The sequence below is a fragment of the Linepithema humile genome, chromosome 6, assembly GCF_040581485.1.
Source record: "Linepithema humile isolate Giens D197 chromosome 6, Lhum_UNIL_v1.0, whole genome shotgun sequence".
NCBI classification, from domain to species: Eukaryota; Metazoa; Arthropoda; class Insecta; order Hymenoptera; family Formicidae; genus Linepithema; species Linepithema humile.
This window is the reverse complement of record NC_090133.1, coordinates 3,150,044-3,174,356: the sequence shown is the minus strand read 5'-3', so window position 1 is coordinate 3,174,356 and position 24,313 is coordinate 3,150,044. Positions and strand designations below refer to the sequence as shown.

Sequence of the window (24,313 nt, the reverse complement as noted above, 5' to 3'; positions counted from 1 at the left end):
TTTCTTTTCTTCGCACATCTCGTAGATGAAAACATTTTTCAATATTTAATAAACAATGCGACAAGTACAATCCAAATGATAATTTCGTTTATTTCACTTCAAATTATAAATTAATGCATCGCTTTAGAAGTGTACAATAAAATGATAATTTATTACGCTACACAATGTACCAAAATATCGTAAATATATTATCGGTACAATAAAAGACTAGATACATATACTCCTCGGTTAGACAAATAAATAGATGATTATTACATCGAATGTGTGAACTGCCTTTCAAACCTCCGAGACAAATATATTCGGTAAATATTAATTTCACAAATAGAGATATAAATACAAACATTTTTATAATGATAATAAAACACAGTATACGCGGAATCTAATAAATGCGCATGAATCTAATAACTGCACATGAATAAGTGGAATTAATAGAGTACGAAAATTACAAGTACACTTACAATAATTACGAGAATATGAAAAAGTTCTTAATATAAATAATGTATAACAAACAGAATGATTACGGTATATAAATTAGGACAATTAATATCCGCTATATAATACAGGTACTTATTTAAGATATTATTGCAGTAAATATAAATTCTATTAACCGCCAAATATTGCTGCGTTAAAAGCTACCGTGATAATCGGACGATTGAACAACGGCTCTGTTCTCGAATATTGTTTAATCGTCCGACAATACACTTAAATAACTGTCGTGTGCTTACAAAAGATCGTGTGAAAAATTCGGTAAAAATACTTTGGTCGTTTTCTTATAAACTTCCGCCTAAATACAGTATACACAACACATAGAAATAACGCGAACATGTAACTAACCGTAGGCGCATCTTAAATTGCTTTTCAAGTTACGTTGCGCTTGTAATTTGGTTTAAAAGTAATCGTCGATTGTTACTTGTGCATAATGCAAAATAATAAATAATTAATATATGAATATTCGATATGATTTTCGGTATCTTTAGTATTAATAGAAAAGTCAATACTTTTATAATACTGAATGGATTTGTTATCAGAGAAAATTCGAGTGTGAAGATGTGCTCAATATATTTATGATTAATAGTGTGCTTTGTGCTTCGTATATTTATGACATTTTCAAAATTTTATAGTAATAATGAAAATTGTGAATCTCCACGTGGCAAAAAAACGAAAAGGTATGTAATTATATACATGATCTTATTCGGATTAGATAATTAGAAGATTATTATTAAATATTATATAAATAAAAAATTAAAATTATGAAAGAGAGTATGTAAAAATGCATGGATTATTAAATAAAATATTTAAATATTTTTCTTATTAATTTTTAACAAGATTATTTTTTCCACAAAACTTGTGCTCTGTTTTTGCTATTTGTAGTCGACAAAAAAAGACTGACAAATATAATTTTTTTAATGCACAATAAATATCATGTACAAAGGCACTGTAAAATCATATACTTATGGTTCATCATTTATAAACACCCTGTGTTTATGAATTATATTTATGAAAATATTTCAAATGTGTTCAAATGTATATTGCGTATATTCCGAATTACTGGCCAAGGAATTTATATCATTTTGACGAACGAGCAATACGATTGCTTCATGTCGATAATTAACTTCAAATAATGAAATTGGCCAAAATATAACGTGCGATACTTTGAGTATAATGCCAGCATTATCAAGATTCTTATGTAAATTCAACATTTTTATATGCTGAAAAGTCGTCATCTCGCATATCTTTAATATAGAAATAGATTTATTATGAAATACGAAAAGTGAACACACATTTATAGTAATTCTCGTTACGTTTTATCGTGATCGAGTTATTATAAAACAATTCGATACGCCGAGTACCATATCGAGACTGGTACCAGATCTTATTGATTGTTAAAGAGCCAACGATTTAGAATGACATAATAACTTGTAGGCAAGTATATACTTAACTGAGATAGTCCGTGTTCGATCGGTGACGTTCGGCCGCGTTGTTATTCGCATGCTAATTTACTATCGAAACTACTTAAAGCAATGGCGAACGCCTGGACTGTACAAAGGGGAAATCTGTAATCCATCGTAAACACATCCTCCGCGACACGTCCGAACTGCATTACAACATAATCCACTGAAATTAATTTAAATCTCATTAATATATATTTTAGCCACACTATTAATTTATATACAATTTCAAATTCACACAATTTCTTTAGAAATTATGTCATATAAATATATTTTTATATAAGAAATTAAATCTCGCCTTACCATCGGTGTCATGGACGACTTGGAAATTTTTTACAGATGCCTGAGTTACTCGTCCATGGAAGTTAAGCACATAGGACTGTGTATCATCGTTCCATACTGGAGTCTTATTATGTAACTCTATTAAGCTGTCCATATGTTTCGATTTCCAGCGTTCTGAAAAATTATATAAAAAGTTATGTATATTTATTATAAATATTTCATCATTTTGCTACTGGATTGCTACTCGTATAATTTTAACATAATTTAATATAATTTTAATAATCATTTTAATTATAGTATTCCGTAGTTAAACAATTTTTATTAGTAATTTGTGTGATTATATAATTTTAAGTCAATAAATGGAAAGCATATATTTTGTTTTGCAAAAATTTTTTGCACTTTAACATTCTAAAATATATTTATCTACTAATTTCATTTGTTTTGTGTATTACTTTTACATTTAAAGTATACGTACCAAGCAAGGTTTCCGATTCATCCCGCGGGCATATCTCCACTCGTTTCTGATCAGGAGTCATACCTGGTATAATGACTGTCATTTTACGCGGTCCCTTAAAACCTAAAACATTTGTGTCGTACACCACCGCGGCCAGTTCTTGTCGCGGATTATAGCGCTCGTCGCGTTTATCATCCTTCATCAACGAGTATCCATTGTCGTAGACCGAGAATTGCGTTCCCAGAAGATTCGACCGCAGTTTACCGACGAAAGACTCCCCCCCTCTCGAAAGATCCGTAGGATCGGTCGAGATCAAATAATTGCTCGTTGTACTTTTTTTCCTTTTTCGACCGGCCAGTAGGAAAATCTATAAATATAACAAGTATATAGAAGGCTAATTGCCAAAATGAATAAATGTAAACGTACCCTTTTCCCGTAATCACGCTCTAGATGCAAGAAGTAAGTCGGATAAAGACCACGGTCCATTCCCTTTCTGTCGCGCGTTATTCGACATTTGTAATGCATTTTCTTGTTCGCAGGTTGTAATACGAATTGTTCAATGTTGCCTTCTACATTTCCTTCCAATTCTGGACTCTGCAAAGTTGAAACATAAACTAATTATTTTGGTATAGCTTTCATGTCGAGTACTTGTATATTACAAATACAATATTTTTAAATGTGTAAAGAAAATTATAATATTACGTACGGAAGAGTTATTCTCTCTACTGATGAGCGTGTTAGCTCCTTCTGACGGTGCCACTCGAAGCGGCGAGGAACATGGTAAAGTTTCTGTGGGCGAATGAAAATCTACAGGTGATGATTCCTCATCGGCGCAATCAACACTTTGCGAACCTTCGTACAAACTTCTTTCATTGACGACTGCTACTAAAAAAATACATTGGTGCTTAGAAATTAGTTTAATTTTGAACGAGTAGAATTATAGAGGAAAATATTTTTGTGAGTTATTTTTATACTAATGATAAAATATTGCATTGATAAATGGTAAAAAACATCGCTATTTTTTTAGCAATAAATTTACCATTAATTGTACCGTCACTGTTTTTTCTTTCCGCATAAGGGCCTATATCTATACTTGCTTGAGACATGTACTGCAATGGACCATCATATGCTAAAAAAATATTTTATCTTTGCTAAGTACGTTTGTAGTATATAAACTACATTTACGATCAATGCACTAGTTTTAATGGTTTTACATTAATAATTATAGAATTATTTTATTTTTGTGTTACCATGAAGCTCCTTGTTTGGATTCATCCATTTATTAGAATGACTTGTCAGCTGTGCACTGGATACATTAGATGCCTGCACCATTCCACTAGCACCGGTTTGTCTCTTCTGTTTCATCTTCTGTGCAATTAGTTGCCTCTAAATAACAGAAATAATTTGTAATACAGCATAAAGCATAACTCAATTAAAAGCAACGGAGAAAATAATTCAGTTTGATGACTTTCATACAAATTTTATTTAAATCCTATTAAATAATTCCTTTGCCATCAAATAACATTAATTTCAATCAATTTTAAATGAAAAGTCTTCTTTATTGATTTCCAATATAATATAAATAAACTTCATGAAAAATAATACACAATATAACCAGCAGATTGTCTGTTAATAACAGATTCTACAAAAAGAAAAGTATTCGAACGACAATAAAGTCACCTATTATTAGCTATTATTACGTCCAAGCGCTCATTAATTATTCATCGAGCAATAATCGAAAGCGCAGCTTATACTACAATGCTTTCAGTTGCTTGCATATTTAATGATACGTCATTGGTGGCCAATTACTTGTAGAGTAACAGTAAGTGGATTCTTTTCAGGATGTGACATTTTTTTTAATTTAAAAATTAGGTCGCTATACTGTACGAGAAGCAAGGTTACATGCACTGAGACGAAATTTACGTATCAATGATCATGATTTATTTGCTACGCTGAAATCGTACCTGCTGTTCCAGCTTCTGCTGCCGTAAATCGAACGATGTCATCTTGCGTGAATTGACTGTCAGGCAATTAAATGTTCGAGATGCGCAGCTCCAGACGCTGACAATCCAGGTTTGTTTACGTCAAATACACTCGTTCACTTGCGGTACCTAGGCAACCGTTCACTCCGAACTGGATGGCTTCATAGCCTTCACGGCGGATTCGCAAAGGTAAACGCTAAGTAACCTTTTTGTCGCACCATGAAAAATGTAATCAAAACAAGCTAAACTTTTCTGTTGATTAAATTCAATCACGTAGTTGCAGTATTGTGCCAATGTCGGCGAATTTAAATACATTGACCGATCTTTAATTCTAATTTTGTGTACTTTTTCTTTAATTTAATCATTAGGGTATATTCATATGAACTTGAATAATGCCATAATGGTTAGTTTCTTTGTGCATTATATAGTCACAAATTCGTGTGAATATACCTTTTCTCTTTGATATGAACTTTCGAGTTCGCCATCTAATATTTCTTTTCACAATGATTATTTTATATCGATATTCGCGGTGTTTGTAATGTGTTCGCACGTGAAGTGATAAACACTTTGCTGAGCTTATTAGCAATCTAAGATATACGCTGACAATTTGAAAATTCTGATTTTTGACATCAATTATGGATGATGAAGATGAGACCTACAAATTGTGGCGCATCAGGAAGACAGTAATGCAATTATGCCACGATAGAGGTTATCTAGTCACGCAAGATGAATTGGATCAAAGCTTGGAACAATTCAAAGAACAATTTGGCGATAAACCTAGCGAGAAGAGGCCGGCTAGAAGTGATCTTATCGTTTTAGTAGCACACAACGACGATCCTACCGATCAATTGTTCGTCTTTTTTCCCGATGAGCCAAAAATTGGTATCAAAACTATCAAGACTTACTGTCAGCGTATGCAGGAAGAGAAGATTCACAGGTGATATAATATTAATATCTCTTTTAATATTATCTTGTTTTATAATTTATATGAATAATATTTGTCGAAAGTAATCATTTTTGGAATAATAATTTTTGATTAATCTTAAATAATTTCTATATTTTTCGACCTTATTAAATATTGTTAAAAATATATGAAAATTTCTCTTATTCTTAATACGTATGAAAGATCACAATTTTGTTATCAATATTTTATTATTAACAATGCTATTATCTATTACAGAGCAATCATTGTTGTTCAGCAAGGCATGACACCCTCAGCTAAGCAGTCTCTAATCGACATGGCTCCGAAATATATATTGGAGCAATTTTTAGAATCTGAATTGCTTATTAACATAACGGAACATGAACTAGTACCGGAGCATATTGTTTTAACTCCAGATGAAAAAGAAGAACTACTGACAAGGTACAAATTGAAGGAAAATCAACTAATGAGGATTCAAGTTAATGACCCGGTGGCACGATACTTTGGTCTGAAACGTGGACAAGTTGTCAAAATCATCAGACCTTCAGAGACTGCTGGAAGATATATATCCTACAGACTCGTTTGTTAAGAAAGGTATAATATAACATAATAATAAAATAATTTTTAATAAAAAATACTATAAATTTTGAATTTGCTATTTATTGTACCAGCATTGTATAATAGCGCATTGTCTCATACCTGTTGTTGTACCATCATGCTACTATAATAATCACTATAATCATAATATAATATTGCTATGCAAGAAACTATCTGGCATTGTATATTAAACATCGTACAATCTGCAGAAATAGTGAGTAGTTATGATTTTCACATTTATGAATATGTCTTGTTTTTATTTTTCACCGATGACTTTTGTATTTTAATGCACTTGTACGGCGATTATATGCGTAAAATGCGTATCTCGCTTGCGCAACTCCTCAGCTTACACTTATAGTCGATATTAAAATATAGCTTAAGTTTATTACGGAAACAACGATCATACAAAAGAGATCGCGACTCATAAGAATCGCACATTGATCGCCTGGCTGCAGAAACATTTATTTCGTTATTATTATCATTATTATTATTATACATTGTTTGGTCCAAAAGTATCATGCTATACAATGTGCTCTAAAGTAAAAGTATGTCAATAGCAGAATTTTTTTCTCGGAGTATTTTATCGGTTTATTCATTAATGAATGATTAATTAATGAATGTTAAATAATTCACCGAGCAATTCCACTAAGCATATATTTTTCAAATCTAATTATATTTGGTCATGAGATGCATTCCAATTACGCATTATAATATACCGTCTCTCACTAGGTTTTTCTTATTAATATTTTTTTTCCATTTTGCTTTATAGTTCGTCCAATTTTTCTTGATTTGCACATTAATTTAATTAAAGGCATATTTAAATACAAAATTTGTTAACGGTTTGTCGGGATAAAAAAATGATCAGTCGGAAACTTAAACTTCTTACATCATATACTTAGTTCGTTAAGTCTTTAAATGTGCTTAGGCTCAGTCGAGGCCGATTTTTGACAATGTCTTTCCCCAAATTTAAATTGCACTACGTAATATCTCTATTAGATCCGAAATTAATATTTATCCTAGTGTCTTGATCTTAATTGTGAAGAGTAAACGTCGAGCGTTGTTATTAAAGCCGGCGAAACGACAAAGATATCGATCGTAAGACGCGGATTTCCGCTTCCAAGGTTTATTGCGGTCGGTTGATAAAACTAAAAGCGTACGACAATAGGAAAAGTCTTCCGAATGGCACACTCACCAGCATATAACAAGCAGACCGATCACTCCTTAGAAGTGATGCGAGATAAAATTGCTACTGATACAGCGCATTATCTCGCGACACTACTAACTGAAGGAGTTAGTATTAGTTGGGCGCAAGTAAAAGAGCACACGCGACCATATAATTAATATAATATATTGTTATCAATAAAATGTAACATAACGCATTAATAGTCATAATAATAATAATAACCATAAAAGATAATAATAATAATATTAATAATTACACAATAATGCTACAAACTTCCATGCTTTACGCAATAAGTAAAGAAAGAGTAGAGTCGTCAAAAAGGTTTACAAAAAAAAAAGGAAAACAAAAATATACATATTCGATTATCCTCGAACGCGACTCCTCTCTCGGAATCCTTAGATCCTTGGATATCTATAGATACTTAGACAACTCTTAGATAAAGGATCATTATAGATTGTTAGAATTCTATAAATGCTTGAATCCTAAGATCCTTAGGCATCTTTTAGGCATCCTTAGATCCCTAGACATTTCGTAAACACATTCTTAGATCCTTGGACTCTCGGATAACATTAGACATCTTCGGAACCTTTGTATATCGTCGGACATTTTTTTAAATACTTAATTCGTTTTAAAAAACTTGATGTCGTTTTATCCTCGAGCTCGAATTTTCGATGTAGTTTCTCTTTTTGTGTCCTTCATTTAAATAAAATGCGATTATCCTTCTTCGATATCGGAGGATTTTGGCATTGGAGTATATAATTAATTCGCTTTTAATCGTGTTTCAGAGAACTTTTCGGCGGGACCACCAGTACACCCTGGCAGCCCATTCGATAGGTGAGGTTTGTAAAATATTGTTTATCAAATCCGCCGCGAATCGGATCCTATAAGTGAGAGTGGTGGGATAAGGTGGCCGCTGTTCCCAACGACCTCTGCGCACCCGGCCATGTGAAGCCTGAAAAATCATGTTAATAATTAAGTCAAAATATTTTTTTACTGCACAACAGTAATGCATTCTCTCTCTCTCTCTCTCAATATTCTTTTTTTACATTTTTAATAAATTTTTAACTTTATATTTCGTCAAAAGTTGTCGCACACGTAATAAGTTTTGATGATTATAAAGCTTGATTATAATTAATGGGTTGATGAAATTGATGAAATCAATTAATATTGATGAAACAGCCATTTTATTATACATAAATATAAAATAAACGACAGTTAGATACTGAACAATTGCCAGATGAATTGATTCCTTACCTAGGAGTGGTATGGCGTAACGTAGGTAGACGGGAAAAGTCCCCGTCTATTGCCGATCTCTCCATGCCACCAATGCTGATCTGTGCGATCTGTGACAGTAATTACATCGCCTCGTCGGAACTCCAATTCGCCGGGTTCCTGTGGTGTGAAATCGTAGAGCGCTTGCACTAGGCACTGAAAGACACAACAAATTAACTTTATATTATGATATAAAAATAATTATTTTTCTCGACAGGTTTTTGAGCAAGTAGATATAGCTTAGTTAAAGAAAAAATAGTTTGCATTAGTTCTTACTTCCTCCGGTATCATGTCGCGTAATTTAACATCCTGCGAGCGAGAAACAGACGCTGTGCGATGATATTCTACAAGTTCGTTGAGGCTATTGAACTTGACGACCCACAAAAAGAACTTTCCTTGTGCGTCTCTTAATACTTTAAAATGTTGCACACCATCGGAGCATCTGTAGGTAAAATTTGACCATTTTATTTCATATTTCCTTAATAATTTGTAATATTAATATTATGTGCAATTAATTCATAATGTTAATACAGGAAATTCTATGTAATATTGATAAATGTCTTGTCTCTTTTAAGCATAAAAAATTTCAATATAACAAAAAATACTTACTTTACTGATAAGGAGAAATCACCAGGAGAGCTTTCACTGATTCTGATCAGAAAGGCACCTTCATGTTTGTTCATCAGTAATCTTTCAGCGTCTGCTCTGGTTATCCTTCCGTAGTACCAACTATAAAAAGCATAAAAAAGGTAAAAAAATTAATTAATTTTCTATGTAAAAATCACGCTAAATATATTTTTGTGAAAAAGACTTCAGAAAGTAAAGAAAGCAATTTTACATAAAATTTTATATGGTTTACTAGCAAAAGTAAGTATTTAGATTTTTTTCTATTTCAAAAACATTATAGTAACATATATATTTTTTAATTATTATAATTTATTTATGATACATACTCATGACTTTTCATCTCAATGTAATTACTGGGTATAAGTCCTTCTCTGGAATCCAATTCAGCTCTGTACCAATTCATGTCATCTTCCATATTCAAAATCTGCAATGTATTACATAAAAAGTAAGATTATATATTTTACATACAGAAAATGTAATACATAGATCTACAAATATATACATCATACATCTCAGTACATTAATACTTTTATATTAATATTTTAGAACGGAGGCAAAAAATAGAAACTAAGTATAATAGAAAAAGAAAAAATTAGTCATATCTGTTGCATTTGAGGAATTTGTTATGTAAGTTACAAAATATTTATAATGTTATTTTAATAGTTATTTATTCTTTTAATTATGCTATAATGATTATAGTTTTCATAGATTCTTGATATATAATATATATTTAATTTATATATGATTCTAAATGTATAATTTAAGTATCTATGCAACTAAAGATGTAAAATTTTCAATATTACTTTATTGAACACTACAATATTATTATTATTGCACTGAAAACATTTACTGTGCATGATAAATTAAAATACAAATTATTTGTAATTTTAAATCTTTAGATTTTGAATAAAAAAAACTTTAGAAATTTGTTTTTATTAATAATTATTCTTTTACAATCTATAATTGTATCGCAAGCTTTGCCAAATTTTTAATCTTGTAAAAACTTCAATAAATAAATTCAAAAATTTCTATATAAAAATCTCTTCTAAAATAAGCACAACTGCTCTTATCTCACACTTAATAAAAATTAAATTTGAACAATTTCGTAACAAATATCATAAAATACCTAATAAATCTATTTGTTTGTTATTCTTCCTTTCACATTTTTCAACTATTTCATCAAAGCCTTAAATACATGCCTGCATGCGGATGTTCTTTTGAATACAAACGAGGCAAGAAAGCTCTGTGAAAGGAATAGATCTAGTAATAGCATTCCTTTACAGACACGTCGCTATTGTTATTATTGCAAACAATAACAATCGTTATCGTGCAATAAAACGTGCGAGCGTTTACGTCAGGCGCAATAGCTCTTTAGTATAACGAAAACCAATCGACCGCATATATATCTCGTATATACACATGCCGTGCTGTACACATGCAACAATAACAATCAATTTCTCGCAGGGTGCATCGGCCGACGAACGAGTCGTCGCTGTAAGCAGACAGACGGATGGTAGAAATTTCGGGATCGTCGGTGGTCTCGTGACCGTCGCGACGCGACGCGGCGCGCCTCGCCGTTGGCCGACCGAGCGACCACCAAGCCAGGTCAAGCCATCATGACCAGGTGACGAATGAGGAAAAAAAACCAGGTTGCTTCCTAAATTCTCTACCAACCTTCAGGACCTGACTTCTGCGAAAGCTGAGCTCATCCTCGGCGGTCGCCGTGAAGTCGTGCTTCGCTATCGCCTCCATTCTTCCTCCGGGACGACGGAGTCGACGGGAAACGGGAGACGACGAGCCGCTGGAGGGAGCGAGAGAGGGCGCTCACTATAACGCTGGTTTTCGCACCGTACGAGACGCAGAACGGAGTGCTATGTCCCGACCGCGAGGAAATACACCGGAGAGGAAAGAGGGAGGAGAGAAAAGGAGAGAAAGAGATGCAAGATGGAGGAAAAGAGAAAATGCGTTCGCTGTGCAAGCAAGTACGCACGCACGCACGCGAGCCACGCGTATCTATCGTATGAGTAGGCAGGTAGGTAGGTATAAAAAAGGCGATATGAAATTCACTAGGAATGATATGAAATTCTCTTTAGCGGGAGCGAGAAGGCGATACAAAAGTTGTAGGAGAGAAAGAGAGGGACCGTGCACAAAGCACAGGAAGAGGAGTGACACCGTACGTACAATATAGCGTGTATGAGATGCACAGTGCGCTATATTAAGTGTGCGTTAAAAAGAGAGAGCGGGAACGGGAGACGGGATGCTATTGGAGTCGTATTTATGCAGTTTTTGCTTGCGATGGCACCGACGTCACCGTCCTTTGTCCTGGCGCCGGGCGGGCGGTGTCGCTCGAAGGATAAGAAGGATACTATACTCCCGCTCTATGTGTACGTGTGTATGTGTGTAACAGGACACGAAGAGCGCACGTAAGAGAGTACCGATGCGCACCCACTCACTCACACCTAACCCACAGTCGCTCCCGACAGATCCGCTATCCAAAGCCCGGACTCAGAGCCTCAACATCATATTTTTCTCGCCGCGAATCGTATCCGTGACGAGTTGTACACAGCGAGCTGTCAAAAAATGAATGCGCGCACTATCACAACAGTCTTTCGCTGGCTTATCAGGCATTACACTATGTTATATTCGTTTTGTTCGGATAGATTCGGTGGCGTTCGGCGTTACGCGGCCGGATTCGGCATTGCTCGATATCACTCGTCGTAATCTGCGCAGTCGGCCATTGCGCATGACGTGACGTCGCACTTCGCACCATGGGTACCAAATGAAATTTAGTGAAGCGAGATGCGATATATCTAAATTTGCTCAAACGATGGCGACTTTCGCAAGTTGGCGACACTTACGTCAGCGTTCACTTGCGTATTGCGCTGTGACGTCAGAAGCGGAACTCGAGCGTCAGAGAGGGAAATTATGAGAAAACATGCAAATTGTTTCCTGGAACTTGCGTCAAGACGGATGATTCTTGAATAAAGAAATCGTTTGTGGCAGGAACTCTACTATCGTCATAGATATAGAATGAAAGGTAAAACAATAAAACACCGCAAATGTAAAATATAGGTAAGAAAGAAAATTATCATGGCGGAATAAGGTTAACTTTTTGTTGGTTTCAATTAAATTGTATGTTCCACATAGCGCAAAAGGATAGCACCTGAGGATATCCGGGATGTCCCCAGGATATTTTGTGCTATCCGGGTTATGGTACGTGCGCACGGATGTATACGTGTATGATATATACATTAAAGGTAAAATTCGTAATTGATTTGTGATCAAATATATGATTCAATGCAGCTGAAGATGATCGAAGTCATACAACATAGCGATATTACCTAAGATAGTCTCCTTGATTGAGATGCAAAAAGTATAAAAATCGAACAACTATTCATCATCGCATTTCTTCGATAAAAAGCTATAGATAATGGAAGAAAATCGTAATTACATAACTGGCTAAAATTGAAAAGTATTTTTTTCAGTTCAAATTTATATTATATTTAAACTTTATTCTTGTCATGATTGATTACATTGAAAAATCAATTGAAGACATCAACATACTTAATATTACTTAAAAAAAAAAATTATTTTTGTAACTTGATTCATTGGTAAAGTGTACGTCATTGCGAGGTCGAGAAGTGGTGCCATCTTGTTCGCCATATCGTGCTTGTGCAACACTCGATAAAGCAGAGTGAGACAGTTCGTGTGATGTGACAATGAACGGGCCGTGATTCTAATGCAGTACGAAACAGGCATCGTAGTACGAAAATAAACAGAACACCTCGTGTTTACGGTAGTCCGTAACAGGTGTTTTTCACCCCCTTTGCCCCCATCTCTTCTGCTCTCACAGTCTCCTCCGCCCTCCGTCAGGGCGATAGAGAAGGGGACAGAAATGCAAGCAAGCAAGCAAGCCTGTCCATTCGCTTACGTAGGCATTCGTCTCGCGTTCTTCGCGCAAACTCGTGAGCCGTTTCGGTCACGGATGTTTGAGTCCTTGGATACTGAGCACGTTCGCAAGGCACTCCTGAGAACATAAACTCTTCGGATTTGAAGTATTCCGCTTTTTCATCGTCGATAGAACGTTGGATATCTAAAATTTCGAACCTCAGTCTTCGAATTTTTCGAAGAATAAACAATTATATGAATTTTTACGTTAATTTACGAGGAATTCAACAACAAAAATTCCATTATTGGAATTTCTGAATTTCTGACCATGTAGATTACTTGATCTCTCTTTCTGGATTCTAATATAAAATGTTCTCAACACAAAGACATAAGAGACTGCTTATTCGAAAGGATTCTAACGTGAGAGTATACGTATGCTTGAAAGTATCACTCTCGAAAGTGATTCTCGGTAATGAAAATCGCCAGTGGAGAATGTTGAGGATTACTTTCACAACTCTATAAGAAAATGTAATAAGAATATTCTCAATGTATATATAAGTTTTTAATTTGTACGTAATGTATACATTTTTGAACATGTTTTATGGTTTAAAATTTTATAATTTATAAATTGCAGATAAGCAAGCAAACCAGCGAACTAAATCTATTTTTAATCAAAGGGACAAGTTGAAAAAAAATCAAACATCTTTTTAAATGGAAGGTGCATTACCAGGTGCAAGCGGTTTAAAGTTATTTTGTAATAAAAAGTCCATAAAACACAGGGAGAAGAAGTCCTCCATGAAGCTTTCCTAAGCACCTGCACAGGTAAAGGCCAGGTGCAACTGCAATATAATCTCGCATCACGTTGTGAAAACTTGATGCAAATATCTTATTAAATATTATTTAAATTAAAGGTATAAGTTTTTTAACTGTAAATGAATTAACTGTTTTAATTAAAATAAAACTGAGTTAGTTAATTTATAATAAAGTTAAATTAAATAAAGTTCAATATTAAATTAAATTAACTTAAATCATATAAAATTAAAATACAAAACTTAAAATTGAATTGGCTAATTAATAAAATAAAATAATGTTAAATTAATTAATTTAAAATACAGATAAAGAGAATTTTTTAATAATTTATGTTTTAATGTACTTTTTTCTAGTAATATATTAACATGAAACTATACGAAAACATTTTTTTTAGATATAGGAAAATTCTTAATTTAACTTAATTTTATTTCATTTACAATACTTCAACATCCTCATCGCTTATCAATGATTCTAGGTCTCGAGAATCCAAAGACTCAATGCGACCGTGAAATTCGAAGAGTTTATTCTTCAAGAATGTTGCGACGCGCGACGGAATGGAGCTGTGAATAATTCAGCGGTCGCGACGACGGCGATTCGACGAATCGACGCTGACGGTGACGATCTACAAACATGTGCCGGAGTCAAAGGACAAAGATTGCGCCGCACGCGCGATCGGCTGGGGGATGCCATACAGTTTGCGCTAATGAACCAGCAAGCCTTTGTGCTGTTTTTATTCTCTTACGTCATCAAATCCAGCAGCGACGGCGATGGTGGCGGCGGCGGCGCGACCTGGCCGCGTTCTCGTACAGCACGTAGGACGGCTTGCGAGGCGCAGCGAAAGACCGACCTCTCGCGGGCCATTCTGGTAACGTGCCAGCTAATACTGTTTTTCCTCTGATTCTGGGCGTTCCAGGTTGATGCAAAATACAAATAAAGTATTCTCACGTCACTTTCAAATATACTGATTATAATTCTAGTAATTCGAAAACGAAGTAATCTTAAGTATTCAATATTCAATTTTTGTTCTTATACGGCTTTCTTAAAAAGATTGATTCACTCGATATACTCATTCTTAGCATCTTTATTAAAAAGAAAAAAACTACTAGCGTCAAGTCTCTTAAGCTTTAATTTTAAACTTACTTGATTTATTTATAATTCGTGACAAAATTATTTCTTTTAAACAAGAATGTTTAAAGAAGAATAAAGGAACAAAGAGTCAGAGATATCAGTTGAAATAAAATTATTTTGATCAAATCGATTACAGTAAAATTTATTTTCGGATTAATTTAAAATTTTTAAATGCTTCTGCCAAATTACTGGATTGCGTTAACAGACGTATGTTGCTGTATAAGAACTCTCAAAACTTTGGGTTATAACATAAAACCAAGTTGCGTGACTTGCGACACATCATGACGAGGCAAACTCTCGCTATACAATACGCACACTCGTTGCGTGAGAGCGCGTCGCATTCGCATCATTTAAACCTCCCCTGACAATCTTTTTATTCTCTCTCGGAATTCCCGAATGTCAAGAGATAAATACTATAGAGATATATAAAAGTCCGACAGCTTTAGCCCCGAGAGAAATTTTAGCAATAAAAATAGTAACGCAAAATATTCATATATTAGAAAAATTCTGTGATAATCCAAAAAAAATTCAAGGGTTTTTGCAATCTTGTGAATTCAGTGTCTAATAGATTCAAGTGTTTGATGGATAATAGATGATGGAAACTTTTATGCGACTGACAATTATGCAATGATTATAAATGGTTTTTATTAACTCTTTAATAATTATCTGACACATCTGTTGAACGCATCTCCATCATAGTTGACTGTTCAAATTTATTAATTTTTTTCTCATATTGCAAATTATCGTTAGATTCTCTCTGCATTTATCACTTGATTTTATCTTCTATCCAGGCTTTGCTACAGCGAAATCTTTTCAGGATCTTATGGAAAATTCAAGCGTCTAAAATATCCAACTGCGTTCTTCAATTCCAAGATTCAGTCTTCCAGCCTGGATTAAATCACTAGAATCTAAAATAGTAGCGAAGATCCGCGCCTCATCAATTTGCTTACTCTGCCGTGCTTCTGAACATCGCAACAACAGCGATCTTTCGTATCGCTTGAAAACAAGGGGAACGAGTGGGCGAGCAGTACTGACCCAGTTGATAGAACCACGAACGATAGACCCCGAGTTGTCGTCGGCGAGGAGGAACAGCAGTGGCAGGAGGCGGGAGGGACGGGAGAGTGTCGGGGCACGTAACAGCGGTGACTCACTCTCCGCGTGCGACGGCACGTCGATCTTCGCACCCTCCGCGTACCTCCTCTGCTTTCCTCCCCCTACTCCGCTCCACCACCTTTCCGGCATTTCCCGGCGGCGTGTACGCGACCGCGTGCACACGTGACATTTCGAGTATATCTCGAATTAAACCGTAAACATCGTAGTACAACCTTCGCAGCCACGCGGCACACCACGCTGCGTGTCAATGATCTCGGCCTGCCACTTATTGAATCGCGCGTTCGCGCGACGCATGTGTATGCCGCCGCTACACTGTACGGATGTATGTCTTTTGTCGCTACAGGGTGACTGAAAAATCGCTCATGACACGCCGCGGAGATCTTAATCGAGAATAATTTGTTTTTCGAAAAAAAACATCACGGCGATTTGCAGTGATTGCAATCATGATAATTTTGCGGGCATTTCGTTGATACTTTATATGTATAATACACCGTTGTTATGTTACTATATTACATTGTTATAGTTATTATATATAGTTATTGCTATTTTAAAATTACTACTACTATTGATAATACTATACAATTATAATATGGTAAACATTGTGAATAATTACGATACTAATTAATTTATTTATTTCAGACATGATATATTAATGCCTCTTTATTTAAAAAATAATTGTATTAGCTACTTCTCTTTTTTTTCTGCTTTTTCTACTTTTCTTTCTCTGTTTTTGGCATACATTGCCAATATTAATTTAACTTTTTATCTGTATAAAATATGGTACTATGTGCCATATATATAAATTTTACTCTCGCGCTCATTTATCTTTGAATTTATAAGTCATATAGAAGAACAATTTAAAGAGAAAAGATAAGCTTTTGAAGAGAATAATTATTCTACATATCTTTTTTTTATCAAAGTCACGTATGTTTATGTTAAACGTTAAAGAACTCTCATATATCAACGCTAACACGGCAAAAATGTAACATAAAGTTTCTTTGCAAGCAGGAAGCAGAGAAGCGCAGAACACGTGGTTTTCCGTAGGCAGCAAGCAGATGAGCGTAGAACATGTGGTTTTGTATTATTGCGGTCCGTACCATCGCACGTACTTCTTTTCTACATTATTCATATTAAGGGATCCGTCAGAGTTAGTTTCGGTTCAAGCCACTTTCCAGGATTACGACTGCATTTCGAAGGTACAGAAATATATAAAACCACATTTTGTTAAAAAAACACTTAACGTTGGAACTTTGTAAAATATATAATAATTTCTTGATATAAAAAGATCACTGACAACGCGTTAAATATGCTGACAATTTCTGCAGTTTTTTAAACTGCAGAACGTTGATTGAGACAAATTAATCAAGATTAATCTTATTCCAATTTAAATTTGCAGGAAAGGAAGATTTATCATGCATCAAAATTGAGGAAACACTAAAGAGCCCGTCGTATGGAAGATCTTCTCGAACACACACACACATAATGAGCACTTTTCTAAATTCACCTTCAAACAGTCTCGAGGAAGTAATCGAAGGGACACAAGCCGTTGATGCCGGGATGTTCCGTGTACTACTCCTTCGTTGTGCACGATGCTATCTTTCATATACCTTTTATAGGACACTGTATATGTTGTATTACATCGCGTTATGTAATATCTATCCATTTAACATTACGTGACGTGACATTGCAGATATATCTGTGTACACAAACGCATGCATATATCTACGCTTTCGGCTCCCACGCGTCACTCGGCGGCGGCGGCGGCGCGCCGTCGTCACACACGTCACTCTTGTCGATCATTTCATGTATCGCCTGTGAACTCTCCACCGCCGTCGTTTCGTAGGTAAACCGAACGTGTCCGAGTGCGCACGTGCGTACATCTGGCTGCTGCGTGTCTCGCGTGTCCACGTTCGACGAACGAAGACGAGCGTCGGCAGAAGGGGGAGGCGAGGGGGATGGGAGTCACGTGTGCAGAGGATCTACTACGATTTACTCGCGGATCCCAGAAGCGTCTGCCACCCCTGCCCCCTCCCCCTACTGCCCCCCTGCGACCGCTTCGTTCCCCCCTCGCTCTCTCCTCCTCTCTTATTCTCCTTCTATTCTTGTTGTACTACGACGGGTTACTCCACTTTCATTCAGACGCCGGTCTAAAAATAAAGTCCCTGATTCACGATGCATGAATGACAATCTTATCACGGAAGGCCTTAAATCGCGGAAAAGATATATTCGAACACCGGTCGATTGCCTCTTGCATATCTACATGGTTTTCAGAATAAGAACGCGATGTAGGAATACGTTTTAGAATAACAATAATATCACAATAGTACAATATTTCATCGTATTAATAGAATCCTTTTTCTTCGCCGAGTCTTGCATTAAATTGCGCGTTTTACTTATTATGGAAAAATTAGATTCTATGAAATCCGATTGTAAGAGATACAGTTGTCAATTTGATGACATTGAAAAGTCTACAAATGAATGAGTTATATCTATAATTAATAGTTACAGTTCAAAATTTATAATTCGATTTTGAAACTCAGCATTGCCACATTGAGGATAGGCGGCAAATTATTAATTGACCATTTGTAATATTATTAATTGCTTATTTCCTTTGCACAAGAAATAGAAACTTTATCTTAAACTAAATTTCTGTAAAAATAAATTTTAGCTTATATTAATTGAAAAGTATCATCTATTAATAACATCATTGCTCAATTAGTCTTAATAAATGCGTCCTTAAAGTTAATTCATAAACAAAACCTTCAACTTATCTTATCTTTTGTGATTAAAACAAACATTAAATGGCTTTATGGTTCGAAAGAATTTTTCCCTAAGCATATAATTGTAGATAAAAGACATAGTGGCATAATATTTATACATCTATATATTAATAATAATATATTATATAATAATAAAAATAATATAATTTTACTTTATTACATTTATTAATCGTGTAATTTTCAATAGTACTAAAATGAGTATAAGAGTAATATAATGGTAATAAAAACAATATTATATTATTTGTAGATATCCAGTTGCCTCGAAGCACGTTTTCAAGCGCAGAAATCGCCTGTATTCCGTCATTCGCTCGCTCGCTCGCATCGAGCTGTTTCACAGCGACCAAGGCGAACTGCTTCGCTCTCCAACTCGTCATCGCCACCGCCGTATAGTCGTGTGCGAATACTCGCTGAAATATCCAGCATGCAACTCATATCTTTCTAGGTATTTATCTCTATCCTAGATTATTGCAAAACGATGGTTTGCAGCTGCGCTGATCGCAGTGCAACAGAATTATATATATATATGTAGATTTAAACATATGAATAATTTTATACTTAAAATAATTTTTTTTTCAATTATTGAATGTAAAAAATATTCAATAATTGTGAAGAAATATAGTAAATGTATTGATTTGACTAATTTACATGTTATCCACGTATGTTAGTTTAATTTTTTTTCCATTAATCTATTCTATACTCATATGACATTTTATTAACATAATATTAGAAAGCTTTTAATGTATAAAACGAATTTTTGCGTTTATTTTTTTCAGCTATTTTGTGGAAGAGTTGTTCTGCAGTTCGATAATGTTGCTAGATGGTATTAAAGTGCAAAATACTTGATTTTGCTTAAATATTCTTTAAGTGCATGAATATCCATAGGTCGACTTTAATCTGACGAGTGTTTCCGCGCTTTCCGAGGTAAATAAATAAATATCGATCGGCGACTCGGAGTCGGAGAAGGCCCGACGAGCGAGCCAGCGAGCGAACGAGGGAACGCTAGGTTGGAAGCTCGAACACGCTCCGCTCACAGCTAAATATATATTTCTCTCTGAAGCGGCTCAAGGTCACAGCGCTCGGATTGGCTTGCGATAAAGCGCTTCGTCCCTCGCACGCTAGCTCGCTCGCTCGCTCGCTCGCTCACTCGCTCACTGCCTCTCTTCGACCGTGTCCGCATGTCAGAGCTATACGACATTGTCACGAGGTATTATAGCGTAGGAGAGAAAGAGATAAAGATAGACGAGAAAGAGAAAGATGGAAAGGTTACCCACGTGTTCCCCGCGTAGCATCACGTTCGGCGCGATGTTGGCACACGAATCGTGTGGCAGTTACGCGATACCCCTCGAGGTGTGTGGATGTTAATTCTTCTCATAGGGAGGCACGGACGTTGGGAGGCACGTGGATGACGACGCGACCTCTCGACAGCGCGACAGAATTTTCCGTTTCCCGTCTCGTTATGACATATACATTTCCTTGAACAGACTCTGTCCTAATGGTTCTAGTCTCGCCTTCTCTATAAAATGAGTGAATGAAATAGGATGGATAGAAATTTATTTCGTGAAATTTAATCAATAATCTTTGAAGCTATATAAAGATGAATTTGAAAGCTTTTTCATTTCCTTTCATGCCTTTTTATTGACGTAGCTCAATTGCTGCCGGTGTAAAAGAGAAAAAGAACTTTATTTATATATTTTAATTATGCGACCTAATTGCGATTTTAATGGTTTTTTAATTTACATTTTTTCCCATGAAAGTTAAAATAAGTAGATAAGAATAGAAAGATAAGAATAAGCAGGAATAGATAGGAAGTAGATTCAAACATAATGTCTACTGTTGTGATAAAATACAAATTTGTAACAAGTATATCTAAAGATTTTTTTCTCAATTCATTTATATTTACGAGTTTTATTCTTTATATATTGCTTTGATTTAATTTTTTTCACGGTATAATCGTTGATTATTTATACGTGACGGTAAAAACAAAAAGAATCACGCTTCTAAGTTCGTAATAATTCATTTTTCCCTGATTTCGTTTCAACTGCTTTATAATTATTTCATACGATGTTTCGTGACTTGCTACTTGTAGAAGATTATCTGCTCGCAATATTATTTCCCACTTCCTGCATATTTCTTCGATATCACGTTTATGTTGAATTTCAGGATTTTTCAATATCGTTATCGTCAACGCTTTTACAGTATATCTCAATTATTATTATTTATATTTATACATGATAAGACATGGAAAAAGAATTTTTTTTTACTTGTGAGAAAGATATACACCTACGTGCAGACAAAACTTTTGACTTGTATACCCTAAAGCAAAAATTGATATTGACATTGACCCTTATACTTTCTCTAGGCGTGTCCTTTGCAGGTGAAAAAAATTCTTTGTCAGGAGTATGTAGAAAACAATTGTACGATTATTGTTTTCTGTGATTGATGTGTATTTTTAAATCCACCCAGATCTGTTTCCCAAAAGCCGATCAACTGTATTCGTTGAACGCAGAACGATAACGACTCTTGATGCATATACATCAGTATGCTTTATCGACTCGGTGGCTTTTTTGTCACTGCGGTGAAATAACCATGCGGCGAGGAAACCGTTTTATTCCTAGAATTTTATGATACAAAAAGAGATAAGAGAATCAGTGGAATACCGATTTAACGACTAGCAATACATCACGTTATTTCCACATCTTTTTCTTTTCTTTATCATACCTTGTTATTTAATATTGTATTTTATTGTACTGTATTAATGTTATGCATCGGATATACATTGATTATTTATATTTTTCCATGATTTTGTTTCAGAATTTTCCCTGCAAAGTCTCCGCTACGCGGTGGTATCGTCTCGACGAAAATCTTCCCGCGCTGCGCGCGCGGTGTAAATCGAACGTTCGATAACGAACGGTGGCGAGAGCAAGAGAGAACGAGCGAGGCGAGCGGACGAACGAACGAGGGACGATCTGGCAACCGTGCCAACCGGCAGTGCCGGAATTGAATTTCAAGCGCCCGAGGGACAGAGGGGGCGGACCGACCGGCGCGGCTCCGGCGGCCCTTTCTCTTTTGTATAGGGGGCACGAGGCATATAACGGTGAGTCGACGGCTATGTTGCTGGGGCTTATACTCAGCCTGTTTGCCTGCCAGCATGCCAGCTTGCCTGCCTATCTGTCTGGCCTGCGTGCCTGTGCCTCTATACTCCATACAATCGCTTCTCTGCGCTCCACTCCGTTCCACTCCGCTTGACGGAGCTCCGTCTGGCGGACAGAAAGGAAAAGGTATTTTAAGGGCGATCGAATCTACGAACTCCGACAATTCAAACCGTTGAAATTTAGAAACGCACAGCATTGAAGTTGTTTAGAAAAAAAAAAGAGCAACTGGGCGTCGGAGCGCAGAAAGACACTCCTGAGAAAAGCGACGCTCCCTTTACCTTTGTCGCCCTTTTTCCTACCGTAACTTCACCCGTATCACTCGAAGTGGACCCGCTGAACACATGGTGAACCAACGAAGCCCGTACTTAATTTTGGAGAAAGGATGATTCATAACGTATGATCAAATTTTGAAGAATTTGAAATATTTTCAAGAGTTCGAGTTTTTCAATTTTTTTAGGCAAACATTTTTCTCGCATATAATATTTTAATGCAAAATAAATAAATTTTACAACATGACTTTTACCTTCTGTGGTTTCTCAAAACTGAAATTTATTATAATCTTTTAATTTAGCACAAAAAATTATTTTCTATTAAACTTTATTTTTCATTTTTCTGATTAAAAATTGCATTTATTGCATCTCTGACCTTTTAAAGTTGAGTATCTTTAACATTTTGCAGGAAATTGCAATTCTTACGTGAAAAAGGAATAATTATTTTCAAAGTTAACGTGCGACCATGTGACTTTGGAACTCAAACAACGCGATATGCTTCTGTTTTGATAAATTGCTGCTCGGCATGCTCTACTGGTTGGCTCAAAAGAACACAATCTACAGGTACTCTCCGTCTTTATCACATAAGCGGACGCAACTCAGCGAATACACAGACTGACGTATCGTTCAAACGCAGCTGCACAAAATTCACCCTCTGAGAATCAAGTCTGATGTGGCTGCCAGGAACAGTCGGGTATTTCATTGCGGGACATCCGTTACAAAGTATGCGTCCCTGGAGAGAGATTTACTGTACAACATTCGCTTTAAATCTATTGTTATCATAATTGTATGAGTTTCTCGAGTCTCCAATCTTTTATATTGATCATTATTAATATCATTATTATCATCATTATTATTATTTGCGGATATAAAAAAGGGCAAAGATAATAGCAGCGAGGAAAATCTGAAAATTTATATTTACGCATTTATATATACCTGAAAACTGTGTGTATCTAAACTTCAAAAATAAACCCTAGGCGTTTTCCCTCTCAATTTACCGTCCCGAGCAGGAGCTCGACTTGTTTACAATTTTACACAACAATGCAACAACTTCAAAGTTTATAAAATATGCAATAACAAGATGATTACATCATAATGTTAAATTAATTAGTGTACGTTAATTAATATACATCGTAAGGGGATATCGTCATTCGTACTTTTTCAAAGTTTGTACTTTCAGATCCCTAAACAGCAGCGGAACAAGTACGAGTTATTTTATCCATCCCTGAGCGCCGCAACTTCACTGATCCTCCAGTACGGCGCCGAAGAGGGGGACGCAATGCGCAGCTGACGGTAGATGTGGTGTCCGGACAAGTGAGCGGCGAAAGAGGGGAATGTTCGTTCTCTCGCTTCTTCGTCGGGGAGCGGGTCACCGGGCGACGGAGAAGGCTGGCGGGGTGCCAACCGCGACGGCGGCGAGCGAAGGCGCTGCCCTCACTCGGTTGGCTACACTACTACGATTACACACACGTGCACGCTCGAGGAGCGAACGATTGGCTGGCTGCATGCGTTTCCTCCGCGTTCCCGTTTCCCGAGATACGAGCAGGGGTGCGCTCGTTCTGTTGACGTGCGCGCGCTCGCGTATACGAATTACAAACACGTATACGAGCGGGCATACAGGCGAATACACGTTATCACGTAGCTGTGTGGCCTTTCGCGAGCGTCGAGGCAGTAGCGGTGTATTTGCGAATGTATCGATGATCGTCGCGGTCGTAGACTCGTCATGATATTCCCGTGAAGAAAAAGAAATATCGACATCGAGCGGTGAACGCGGAGCAGCGAACGAACGCGGAGCGAGCGAGACAACGAAAGAGATAGGCGGGGAGGGAGTGTGTGAGAGAGAGAGAAATATAGTTCGAGAAAGAGAAGCCGTGCGCTCGACCAATCGCCGTGCTCCCTGGCTCC

At 36.0% G+C, this 24,313-nt stretch overlaps 3 protein-coding genes and 1 long non-coding RNA gene across 8 annotated transcripts; 2 read left to right on the top strand and 2 right to left on the bottom strand.

Moving 5' to 3' along the window:
* Nucleotides 1-65: 65 nt before the first annotated feature.
* ktub (Tub domain-containing protein ktub) lies at nt 66-5,009 on the bottom strand. 4 transcript variants are annotated; one of them, XM_012364243.2, is made up of 8 exons: nt 4,650-5,008; nt 3,936-4,071; nt 3,725-3,814; nt 3,392-3,570; nt 3,112-3,279; nt 2,707-3,052; nt 2,253-2,405; nt 66-2,115 (listed from the first exon to the last, which is right to left on the bottom strand). In XM_012364243.2, the coding sequence occupies exons 1-8, from the start codon at nt 4,689-4,691 to the stop codon at nt 1,982-1,984; spliced, it is 1,248 nt and encodes a 415-aa protein (XP_012219666.1). In that variant the 5' UTR covers nt 4,692-5,008; the 3' UTR covers nt 66-1,981. The 4 variants fall into 4 exon arrangements, with proteins under 4 accessions (XP_012219666.1, XP_012219667.1, XP_012219668.1 ...); XM_012364244.2 differs by having other exon boundaries at nt 3,392-3,567; XM_012364245.2 differs by lacking the exon at nt 3,725-3,814 and having other exon boundaries at nt 4,650-5,009.
* A 133-nt stretch (nt 5,010-5,142) lies between these two features.
* On the top strand, nt 5,143-8,599 carry Polr2E (DNA-directed RNA polymerases I, II, and III subunit Rpb5). The gene is made up of 3 exons (XM_012364247.2): nt 5,143-5,604; nt 5,848-6,183; nt 8,155-8,599. Exons 1-2 carry the CDS (start codon nt 5,303-5,305, stop codon nt 6,176-6,178), a joined length of 633 nt encoding a protein of 210 aa, XP_012219670.1. The 5' UTR covers nt 5,143-5,302; the 3' UTR covers nt 6,179-6,183; nt 8,155-8,599.
* drk (growth factor receptor-bound protein 2 drk) lies at nt 6,232-11,879 on the bottom strand. Its single transcript, XM_012364246.2, has 6 exons — nt 10,943-11,879; nt 9,595-9,692; nt 9,251-9,370; nt 8,918-9,083; nt 8,624-8,797; nt 6,232-8,321 (listed from the first exon to the last, which is right to left on the bottom strand). The coding sequence occupies exons 1-5, from the start codon at nt 11,018-11,020 to the stop codon at nt 8,624-8,626; spliced, it is 636 nt and encodes a 211-aa protein (XP_012219669.1). The 5' UTR covers nt 11,021-11,879; the 3' UTR covers nt 6,232-8,321.
* Nucleotides 11,880-12,056: 177 nt separating this feature from the next.
* Nucleotides 12,057-23,543, top strand: LOC105670626 (uncharacterized). 2 transcript variants are annotated; one of them, XR_010890906.1, is made up of 8 exons: nt 12,057-13,684; nt 13,791-13,978; nt 14,442-16,529; nt 17,216-17,403; nt 17,604-19,429; nt 21,799-22,533; nt 22,818-22,972; nt 23,046-23,543. It is a non-coding gene; the product is annotated as an uncharacterized lncRNA (long non-coding RNA). The 2 variants fall into 2 exon arrangements; XR_010890905.1 differs by having other exon boundaries at nt 22,818-23,543.
* Nucleotides 23,544-24,313: the final 770 nt, after the last annotated feature.